Source organism: Sarcophilus harrisii, chromosome 2 (genome assembly GCF_902635505.1).
Source record: "Sarcophilus harrisii chromosome 2, mSarHar1.11, whole genome shotgun sequence".
Taxonomy (NCBI): domain Eukaryota; kingdom Metazoa; phylum Chordata; class Mammalia; order Dasyuromorphia; family Dasyuridae; genus Sarcophilus; species Sarcophilus harrisii.
The window spans coordinates 219642231-219654616 of record NC_045427.1 but is presented as its reverse complement, the minus strand read 5'-3'; the positions used below and the strand labels follow the sequence as shown (position 1 = coordinate 219654616).

The 12386-nt window shown below is 39.4% G+C and overlaps 1 protein-coding gene across 1 annotated transcript in view; it reads right to left on the bottom strand.

Moving 5' to 3' along the window:
- NUDCD3 (NudC domain containing 3) overlaps nt 1-4834 on the bottom strand; it is a 107090-nt gene extending 102256 nt beyond the window's left edge. The window contains exon 1 of the mRNA XM_003757735.4: nt 4188-4834. Within this exon, the coding sequence (XP_003757783.1) occupies nt 4188-4379 (192 nt within the window). The 5' untranslated portion in view covers nt 4380-4834. The remainder of the gene's footprint in view (nt 1-4187) is intronic.
- Between the last annotated feature and the right edge of the window lie 7552 nt (nt 4835-12386).

The window sequence follows — 12386 nt, the reverse complement described above, 5'->3', positions numbered from 1 at the left end:
CATAGAGAGGCCTTAAGCTTAAGAAAGAAGGAAGTTCAGAAGCAATCAGCCATGGTATAGCCCAGAACTCAATTTCAGACCAGTCTCACTTCTAGTATCTAGCCTACAAAGGAATAACCAAAGCAGGACTCCTAGAATAGCAGGGAGCCTTTACTTCTGTCACTATGAACCATGAGTCCAGTAGCAGTTTACTCTTTTTTTTTTCTTTCTTTTTTTTTATTATAGCTTTTTATTTACAATAGTAATTTACTCTTGCTCAAGACACAAACTTAGATGAGAAGCCTGTAGAATTTAGATCAGGGGGACAACTTCCAGGCCTTGCCCTGAATCAGACCACCCTGTGCATGGATAATTTTTCAACATTGACCCTTGGCAACATCTTGTGTTCCAATTTTCCCTTTCCTTCCTCCACCCCCTCCCCTAGATAGCAAATAATCCAATATATGTTAAACATGGTAGAACTATGTTAAATCCAATATATGCATACATATTTATACAATTATCTTGTTGCACAAGAAAAATCAAATCAAACAGAAAAAAATCAGAAAGAAAATAAAATGCAAGCAAAAATAACAACAAAAAAAGTGAAAATGCTGTGTTGTGGTCCACACTCAGTTCCTACAGTCCTCTCTAGGTGTAGATGGCTCTCTTCATCACAAGATCATTGGAACTGGTCTGAATCATCTCATTAATGAAGAGACCCACCAGACCACTCTAGAAGCACTGAAAGCCTCTGCAGGTCCTCCACATATGACTGAGATCCTGGGAGAACACAAACTCAATACCCCCAAGAAAGCAATAACAGGAACAAACCAGAACTTCTCTCTAGAAACGTGGTAGAGCCCAGCTTGAATGTCAAACCCAAAGTTATTAAGTATTTGGAAGAATGGGCCCACTAAAAGAGAACCCTACCACCACGAGTTATTATAGTGGCCGAGAAGCTCAAGACACAGGCACAGATAAAGAGAATGACTCCATAACATCTATAAACAATGCCTCAGAGAAAAACAGTTTGGGCTCAAACTTAAGTAGAATCCTTAAAAGAGAGGAAGCAAGAAAAATTTTTTAAAGTTAAAAGTAATTTTTTTTAAATAATGAAAGTGCATAAGAAAAAACTGGAAAAGAAATGAAAGTTATAAAGAATTGTAAAGGACATCTTGGCAGTATAAGCACAAAACTATGTCCAACCAAGGTTTCAATGGACCAATGACTTCAGGGGGCAACAAGAAATATTAAGACATTCTTAATAAGACTTAAAAGAAGTGGAAAAAATATTAGAAAATATAAGTTATCATAAAGCAAAAAAAAGTGACCTGGAAAAATAATGAGAAAAAAATTAAAATCATTGGTCTATTTGTTGGGGAAAGATTGAATAAGTCATGGTATATGAACATTGTGGAATCTTATTGTTCTATAAGAAATGATGAGAAGGCTAACAGAATCAAGAGAATATTGTACACAATAACAATAAGATTATATGATGATCAACTGTGATGTACTTGGCTATTCTCAATAATGCAGTGATTTAAGGCAATTCCAATACACTTGATATAGAAATTGCCATCCACATTCAGAAAGATAACTATGGAGACTGAATATGGATCAAAGCATAGTATTTTTTACCTTTTTAAAACTTTTTTTCTTTTTTGGGGTTTTTTCTCTTTTGATCTTATTTTCTTGTACAATATGACAAATATGGAAATATGTTGAAAAGAACTGGACTTATTTAACCTCTATCAGATTGCTTGCTGTCTTGGGGGAGAAAAGGGAGAGGAAGAAAAATTTGGAACATAAATGAATGTTGAAAAGTATCTTTCATATATATGTAAAAATAACATACTATTAAGAACAAAAAAAAGAAAACAGTAAAAAATAGTAATAATAATAATGATTTACTTTTTTAAAAAATTGGTCTATCTGAACACTATGATCAAAAATAAATAAGATAAATATAAAATTTCAATCAAGTTTAAAGAAAATTGTCCAGATTTCTTAGAAGCAGAAAGCAAAGTAGAAATAGAAATAGAAAGAATTCACTGGTTACCTCCTGAAAGAAATCCCAAACTGAAAACTCTCAGGAACATCATAGCCAAAATCTAGGAACTTCCAGAACAAAGAAAAAACTGTAAGTAGCCAGAAAGTTTCAAATACTAAGGAGTCACTGAATCACATAAAAATTAGCTGTCACCAACATAAAGGAAGTGACAACATGGAATATAACATTCTAGAAAGCAAAGGCTTATAACCAATAGTAACTTACCCAGCAAAACTGAATATAATGCTATGAGAGAAAAAATGAATCTTTAAAGAAATAGAGAACTTTCAAGATTTCTAACTCAAAAGGGAAAGAAAGGTTAAAAAAAATAATCTTAATCAGGATGAATGGATAGACCTCTCATAAACAAGGGGTTCATGGGAGGATAGGAGGAGAGCACAGAAAGACATCTGAACCTCCTCAACCAAAATAGTCAAAAGAAAAGAGAATACACACACACACACACATATATATATATATATATATATATATATATATATGAATATAGAAATATATTTCATTCAATAGAAAAATAGGAGGGAAAGGATAAAAGAAAGGGAATTTGAGAGAAAGGTTAAGTCAGAGGGATTAGTTCTAAGCAAAACAAATTCTAATGATGTACAAAAACATTAAAAGTTTTTCTGAGGTGGCAAAAAAAGGGAACTTGAAGAGGTGTCCATAAACTGAATAACACATGAACAAAACATAACATAAATGGAACAGAATGCTGTTGTGCTGAACTCTTATCAACATAATTACTAACCAGGATTCCAGAAAACTAAAAATGAACTAAAAACTACCTACCTCCTGATTAGAGAGGAAAAGTGCTCAAAATGCTCTCATCTGTAAAATGGGGTTAATAACAGGACTCTCAAAAGGATAAAATTAAATAACACATAAAGTCCTATATAAATGTGATCATCTCCTCATCATCAACCAGAACTAACAGATTTCTGATCTGATAGATTTAGAAGAGACACAATATTGGCCCTAAAGTAATTCACAGTTCCTGGCACAATGGAAAAAGCACTCGATTTCAATTTAATGGACCTAAATTCAAATCCCAACTCTTATACTATCTGAGTCCTCTTGGACAAATCCCTTAACCTCTCTGCAGCTTAATTTTCTCATCTGTAAATAAAGGGGTTGGACTGGGTGTCCTCTAAGGTTCCTTCTAGCTTTAAATTTATAATCCTAGTAGAAGAATAAGACACAACTCACTAATATGACAAATAAAGGAAATTTCTTTCCAACTCAGATAATGGATTAATATTTTTACTTCTGGATCTAATATATACTTCAAAATTCATCAATCTTTGACCAAAAAACTTGTACCCATTCACAAACTGATAATATCATCCTGGTTCCCTAGAGTCTCTTTGTCAATCCTATTTTAACATAGCTCTAGTTCTGTTGAGGTTATTTGTTTTCTGCTCAGGAGGTGGAGTTAGTTTCTCTAAGCAGTGTTCCTAAGCCTCCAGTAGTGTCTAGGCCACATTATAACCATATTCCTTTTTTAAGAATTGCAAAATCTTTTTACGTACCTCATTTAAGCCTCAAAATATCTATGAGATAGATGCTACTTTTATTTCCCATTTCACGGGTTAAGAAATGAAAATCGGGAGAGGGAAACTACCTTTCCAAGATCACAGTAAAGATAACACTGTTGTACTATGAAAACAGCTGGATTAGAAGTAAGATAACCTGGGTTCGGCTGCCAGTTCTTCACTGCCACTGCTTAAGGGTGAATAAATCAGGCAAGTTCTTTTACCTAGTTTCCCCAACTGTAAAACGAGGAGGCTGGCACTAAGATAACCTCTAGAGTGCTTTCCGACTGGAAATGTAGGACTGAAAAGGCCACTCGGCCCCTCAGACGGAGCCCTGTCACGCCCTTTCAGAGGGCAGGGGACCGAGGGCCCCGGATGGAGAGGGACAAAAGTCCCAGACTCCTTCAACGTCCGAACTGGAAGAGGTCTTAGAGGTCATCCAGCCTAACGCTGTCACTAGAGAAAAGCAGCGGCGAACAGCCCCCACTACCCGAGAGGGGCCCTCCGGCTCCGCTCCGGCACTAGGACAGCGGTAACAGCAAAGGGTCGGTTCCCCGGACTCGGCGACAAAGGGACGCGGGCCTCCCCGCCCCCCCGCGGGTTACCTGCAGCACCATGGCCTGGGCCGCCCCCGGGGGGAAGCCCATGCGATCAGCCGAGTGGCGCAGCAAGCGGTAGAAGTCAGTCTTGCGGTAAAGGAAGCCGAACAACACCCGCAGAAAGTCCTGGACGTTGCCCACGTGCTGCAGGATGCCCAGCAGCGCCTGGTCGTACAGCTCCGCCGCCCCGGGCTCCATGGCGACCGGCCCGGTCGGCTCGGCGCAGGGAGGAACACTGACACTCGGGGGCAGGGGGAGCCGCGGCCTGCCTCGGCCTCGATCTGTCTCAGCCGCCGTCTCCGCCTCAGAGCAGCGGCTTCCGGCGTATGTATTTGTGTGAGAGCGTGTGAATGGGTGAGGGAGTGTGGGGGAGTGTGTGTACGCGCACCCAGCCAACGACTCCGCCGCACAGCCGCCGAGACGGAGGCACTTCCGGCCTGCCCCGCTTGCCTCCGGAGACTACGTCTCTAGCTCCCCGCCGAGGCCCGGCCGCCGTCGGGATTTCCGGCGTGGGTGCCCTGGCTAAAAAGGCTCGGTGCAAGGTGGGGGGGAGGGGGGGACCAAAAGAGAGCCCAGACAAGAAAGTCGGGGGATGGCGCGCACGTGACTCCCGACGACCCTGTAGGAAGAGGGCAGAGGAAGTTTTCTCAGTCTCCTAGCCCTCACGTGACGCACGCCCGTCACATACGCAAAACACTGCCAGGTACCGCTGCGCGCGCGCGCGCGCCTGCGCTCCGGCCGTCACGTGACTCCGAGTTCAGGCCAGCTTTTTTCTGAGAAGTTTCCTCCCTTAACTAAATGCTCGTCGGGTGACCTCTCCAGTCCTGTTGACCTGTATCTGGCCTCTGGGCCCAGAGGGGTCTGGGAGGTGGGGGGGAAATGAGGCGGGCGGACTTGCACATCCCCCACTTAACTCCCATTCACTTGCCTGTCCTATTTTGGTCCTCTAACAGCGCAAAGGAGAAACCCCTGCCCCTGGGATGGGACCCCTCGCCCCGAGGGCTTTAGCTGGCGCGGAAGTGCGGCTGATCCCCCTGGCTAGGGAGGCTCAGAGATCCGGGGCGGCTGGGCCCGATGGATCCTGAACCCAGAGTTTCCCACTCCCAAGTGGGGCCCCGGCGCGCTGTGCGCTTCTGAGAAGGGAAGACGGCTGACCCGGGCCTTCCGTCAGACACGGCTGAAAACGACTGAACGACTACGCGCGTCAGGCGCCGGGCTAAGTGCCAGACATGCGGACGTGGAAAAATAAGGACATCCCTGCCCTAAAGGGAGCCCGCAAACCGCCGAGGGAAATGGGGCTGGTAGCGGTCTGTCCCCTAAGTGCCGGGGTGGGCGTGAGTTTTCTAAATTACAGTTGTTGTCAGTGGAGACTGGGACTCCACGACCCCACACTCTGGTCAAAAAGTCATCTGGAAAAAGGTTTGGATTTGAAGTAACCTGCAGTCCGTGAAGTTTTTTTCATGCTTGCTGTGTTCTAATATAATTGATTTCCTTCGTGATTCATTTTATTTTATGCATTTAAAAACATTCCAAGGAGAGTTTCTGAGAATAGGTTTTAACAGAGGACCAGTGAGGTCAATGACATAAACATAGCCCAAGAACTAGAAAAGACAACTAGAAATAAGGGGAAGAAGTTGCCAAAAAAAAAAAAAAAAAAACAACTTGCATATTTCTCCTCAACGTAAAGAAAAACTTCCCAACATGTCCCACTACCACTGCGGAGGGTGTCACGGAAGGGTAAGGTGCCGACCTGGTGGGAATCAGATTTACCATTTTGGGAGGGGCTCAGCTCAGAACATCTTTTTTTACCTGGCTGCACCATTCTGGAACATATCTGACTTTCCCACCAAGTCCCTGACTGTCTTCTCTCCTCTTACCATCCTCTAGCTAGACTTTTCAGCTCTTTATTGTGTTGTCTTCCTCCTTAGACTGTAAGCTTCTTTAAAGCAAAGATTGCTTTTTTTTTTTCCCTTTTTTTTTGTATTGGAATCCCCAATACTTAGCACAATGTCTAGCACATAGTAGTGCTCAATAAATGTCTCTCGACTACGGCTAGAACTAGAAGAGATCTCAGATCTTCCAATCCAACCTTCTCATAGTATAGATGATGAAACTGAGACCAGAAATTAAATGATTTGCCCAACATCATACAAGTAGTTAAGTGGGAGAACTAGAATTCAGATTTAGATCTTTTGGGTCCAAGTGCCTTATCCCACTGTTTTAGAGAAGATTCTTGTTCAGTGTGGATCACAGTATTTTCACTTTTATTTTTTGTTTGTTTGTTTTTCCTTCCCAAGATTTTTTTCCCTCTAGGTCTGATTTTTCTTGCATAACATAACAAATACGAAAATATGTTTTAAAGGATTGCACATATTTCACCTATATCAGATTGCTTGATGTCTTGGGAAGGGGGGAAATAAGGGAAAAAGAGAGAAAAATTTGGAACACAAGAGTCTTACAAAAATGAATGTTAAAAACTATTTTTACATGTATTAGAGAAAAATAAAATACTATTGAGGGAAAAAAAGATTCCTGTTCAGTTCTTGTACTAGTTGACCTCAGAGGTCCTTTCCAACTCTGAAATACTATCCATCAGGTCTGGTGAGTTAGGGGAATGTCCATCCCAAGCATATGAAAACTTTCCCTAGTGGGACAAATGGCTGAGAATAGTTTCTTCCTATGAAAAGATGCTCCAAGTCATTATTAATCAGAGAAATGCAAATTAAGACAACTCTAAGATACCACTACACACCTGTCAGATTGGCTAAGATGACAGGAAAAAATAATGATGATTGTTGGAGGGGATGTGGGAAAACTGGGACATTGATTCATTGTTGGTGGAGTTGTGAACGAATCCAACCATTTTGGAGAGTAGTTTGGAACTATGCTCAAAAAGTTATCAAACTGTGCATACCCTTTGATCCAGCAGTGTTACTACTGGGATTATATCCCAAAGAGATTATAAAGAAGGGAAAGGGACCTGTATGTGCACGAATGTTTGTGGCAGCCCTTTTTGTAGTGGCTAGAAACTGGAAACTGAATGGATGTCCATCAGTTGGAGAATGGCTGAATAAATTGTGGTATATGAAAATTATGGAATATTACTGTTCTGTAAGAAATGACCAACAGGATGATTTCAGAAAGGCCTGGAGAGACTTACACGAACTGATGCTGAGTGAAATGAGCAGGACCAGGAGATCATTATATACTTCAACAACAATACTAGATGATGACTAGTTCCTGATGGATCAGGCCATCCTCAGCAACAAGATCAACCAAATCATTTCTAATGGAGCAGTAATGAACTGAACTAACTATACCCAGAAAAAGAACTCTGGGAGATGACTAAAAACCATTACATTGAATTCCCAGTCCCTATATTTATGCACACCTGCATCTTTGATTTCCTTCACAAGCTAATTGTACAATAATTCAGAGTCTGATTCTTTTGTACAGCAAAATAATGTTTTGGTCATGTATACTTATTGTGTATCTAAGTTATATTTTAATATATTTAACATCTACTGGTCATCCTGCCATCTAGGGAGGGTGGGGGGTAAGAGGTGAAAAATTGGAACAAGAGGTTTGGCAATTGTTAATGCTGTAAAGTTACCCATGTATATATCCTGTAAATTAAAGGCTATTAAATAAAAAAAAAAAAAAAAGAGAGAGAGAATAGTTTCTTCCAAAGGCAAAGGTGACTGAAGCAATGTGATGCTCTTAGAACTCGGTCAGAGTCAAAGAAGCCTAGGTCATCCGTTGCATCTCCATTTATAACCAGCCATCTTGATTTTTGTCTTGTCACTGAACTTCAATGATTCAAGAAGAGAGAACAAGGCTACTAATGACTGTGTTCAATTCTACCTCATCTAAATCCAATTCAGACACAACTCAAGATATCATTAGTGATGTCATTCGTCCTTTATCATCACCTAGGACCCTGTTTAATTCATCTTTTTAATTCTCACATTGCCTAACACAGAGTCTTGCAGGTTACAGATACTCAATAAATGTATGTTGAATTCTTTGTTATTTTTATTGAATTATTGAATTATAGTTTTATTGAATATAGTTCTATATTGAAATATAGAAAATTGAATTTTTCTCTAATACATGTAAAAATAGTTTTTAACATTTGAATTGAATTGAATTCAATTATTGAATTGAAATATTTATTGAATTATAGTATAATTTTATAATGTTTATAAAATACTCCATTCAGGGACCACTGTGAGTTCTCCCTTTAGTTTCAGAATCAAGAAATTTTGTCCAATGATTTAATCACCAAATCACAATTAAATTGTAAGCTATGTTTAATTGTATCATTGACAAATTGTAAAATTATAATTGTTACATTTGATTTCTGTTCTTTTAGTAATTAAACAGATTCTTGATTGATCTTTGGAAGAGAGAATAATTAGGAAGGAGTTAGGCAAATGATTTCCACCATGTATTCTATATTTTTAAAAATACCAGTTAAATGTCAGATTTTTTCAAGCTTATCTTAAAACATGTATACAGTGACCTCCATTAGAAAATACCTTGGAAAGCAAAAGTATGATAGTAAATGACCTTTTCTATACAAGATCATATTTGTCACTTTTGAAGGAGGCTCACCAGAGAGCTTAAATTGTCTAATTAACATATATCTTAATTTTCTAAAGAAATCCTTTAGACATTTAGACAATTGAAGGTCTAAATAATTTCTTTTGAAAATTAAGGTATAAATAGGAACAGGTTGGCAAAATTTAAAAACAAAAACAAAAAACCCATGGACTTGGAATCCATAGAGACCTGTGTTTGAATTCTGCCTTTAATACTTCATAACTATGAACAAGTAATGCCTCTCCCTGAGCTTTAGTTTCCTTATCTCTAAAATGTTAGGGATGGGTGAGAAATAATAACCTATAGAAAGAGAGGCAGTCTGGCATAACTGCATAGACTCTTAGCTTCATTGTCAGGAAGACCTAGAATTAAGTTCTACTTATTTTTTTATTATAGCTTTTCATTTACAATATATATGCATGGGTAATTTTTTAGCATTGACAGTTGCAAAACCTTTTCTCCAATTTTTCCCCTCCTTCCCCAGATGACAGGTTGACCAATACATGTTATATATGTTAAAGTATATGTTAAATACAATGTATGTACACACATCCATACAGTTATTTTGGTGTACAAAAAGAATAGGACTTTGAAATAGTGTACAATTAGCCTGTGAAGGAAATCAAAAATGCAGGCGGACAAAAATAGAAGGATTGGGAATTCTATGTAGTGGTTCATAGTCATCGCCCAGAGTTCTTTCTCCAGGTGTAGCTGGTTCAATTCATTACTGTTCTATTGGAACTGATTTCCTTCATCTCATTGTTGAAGAGGGCCACGTCCATCAGAATTGATCATTAAGTTCTACTTTTGACACCTAGCAATGTGACTTTCAGTAAGTAACAACTACTGGGTGGTTCAGAAAGTCTCAAAGACTGTACTTATCTGAATAGGAAGAGAAAGTTTCTGTACTGAGATTTCCTCCACCAGTGAAATCAAGGGCTAGAAGCTATTCAGTTTCCTGGCATGGTCCTGGTACACTGTCCAGGTTTCACAGGCAGCACAACAGCTCTATGGTCCTTCAGTGTGGTGGTCAGTCTAATACCTCTCCTCTCCTACATTTTCCCTCGGAGACTCTCAAGAACTGAGCTAACTCTAGAAATGTGTGTCAGCCTTATTATTAATGTGGACATTCCTGGAAAGCATAATACCAAAGGAAGTAAATTTTTCCACAGCATTCAAAACTTTTTCATTTGCTGTAACTCATGGTTCTGCATATGAATGGTGTGGTGCTGGCTGATGAAGCACTTGTGTTTTCTTGGTGTTAATTGTTAGGACAAAATTAGCACAATCAGCAGAGAATTGGTCCATACTATCATCTGTAAACAAAAAGTCATGCACCAACTGTGAAGACCAAGTTGCCACCCTGGACACCTTAGAATCAGCCGGAGTCAGGATAAGCAAAAGTCCTTGATCTTTATTCTTTGTCCAAATAGAGGAATGAACACAGGAATCTCCACACCTTCCTTTCTCTCTCTCCACTGTCAAAAAGTAACTGTCACTCTTCTTACTCCACCCTCTAATCCTCTCTTACAATTCTCTATCTTACACCAAGAAATCCAGCCAGCACAGAATAGTGGAGAGGGCATTTTCCAAGCATATGCTAATAGAGTATTGTCCAATAAGTAATTAGCCTTAAGTGCTAGGCTGTCCAAGTGCATCTGCTCAGTTTTAACCCATTACAACCAACCCTCCCCTCCACTTTAGTTTTGGCTGGTAGCCTTTTCAAGTTGAAGAATTTACCATCAGTGCAGTAGTAGACTTTGATTCCATGTTTGGTTTCATTGAAGGTATTTGAAATCGTGGCTGAAAACATAGGAGCAATTACCCAGCCTTGTTTCATTCCATGGTGACTAGGAGAGCTTTAGAGCTTCCTTCATTGTCCAGAACCTAGGCAAGCATGCCATCATGAAAATGACAGACTATACTGATGGATTTCTCTGGGCAACCAAATTTTGACAAAATTTTCCATAAACCCTCATGACTAAGTATCAAAGGCCTTGGTCAGATTTATAAATGTTATATACAGACCTCTGTTCTGTTCCTGGCATTTCTTCTGGAGTTGTTGGGCAGCAAGCACCATATCAACAATCCCTCAGCCCCTCCTGAAACCCTCTCGCTCTCAGGTGGATGGCCTTCCAGGTGTAGGTTCAGTTTATTAAGGAGGACCCTGGTAATGGTCTTGCCAGCAACAACTAAGAGAGGGACTCCCCTTTTGATTTTCACAGGACAATCTATTCTCCTTATCTTTAGAGAGATGGACAATGGAAGCATCCTTGAACTTCTGGGGCACACTCCTCTTGCCATATGCATAGTGATAGCTATACAATTCAGCTTGTGAGCTACCTTTCAGAAACCTACAAGATCGCACACATATTACACTTAATTATCCAGCATGGGAACATAATACTTAAATTGTCCACCAGGGACCACTCTTCCTAGAGCCATCATACCAGTTCTACTATGGAAGCAGTTGTTGCATAGTCGATGGCACACTGAGTCTGGAATCAGGAAGATCTGAATTCAAATCCAGACTCACATATTAGCTATATGATCCTGGGCACTTCACTTAATTCTGTTTCCTCAAATGTAAAATTAGGATCATAATAGAAGCCTCTCAGTTTTGTTGCACTTAGCACAATGCCTGGCACATAGTAGGTGCTATATAAGTACCCATTCCTTCTTTCTCTCTAATGTAATCACTGTTAATTTGGCATAATGAAAATAACAGGAAAAAAGATGAAAATCTACATGGGACAATAACGTCAAGCTGTTTTCATTATAATCCTAAGAGGTATTAATATGCTAAAAACTGAAAGTTGACAAGAATCACATAGCTAGTGAAATTTTTATCATATTAATACTTCTCAGGATTATACCAAGGAAAGTACTTTGTAAACATTAAGTCAATGATGGAAGTGTGGTTATACCTATTTTCCAGATAAGAAAACAGACTAAAGAAGTTGTATTTACATAATTATGTCTAAATTCAAAATTATTTTTATCTCTGCTAGTCACTGAATCATGAATTTATTGTTATTTTTATAAATGACATTGCTGGAAACTGCTAAAAACATTTGTGAAGGACAGAACTACCAAAACTATTAACTCAACATATTTATTTAGCACCTATTAAGGGAAAGGAACAGTTCTCAGTATCATTCCTAGGAAGCCTTTTCATGTTGACTTTAGCTTTTACATTCTGGAACCACGGTCATGGCCAAAAATCTTACCAGCTTATGGGATAATTTCTGTTTATTCCCAGGTTTTCATCCCTTGACCCATTCCTTGTCACACTCCCAAACACAAATGACTTGTTCCATTTAACTTTAGGGGAAGAACCAAGAGTAGAACATGTAGTGGCCAATTCAGACTTGATATCAGGAAAAACTTCCAAAAGCTGACACAATGGCCTCAAAACTGCATGAGTTTTCCCTAGTCTGATGTGTGTTAGATTGCAGATTCTTTATAGATAGATATGTTGGACTAGATGGCCACTTTACAAGGCAGGTTCTTCGACTTGAGCTTACTCGGAACTCTCCCTGCCAGTTTGGACATCTCTTTTTCATATTTAACACATTCTTCTTTGTGTTATAATTATTT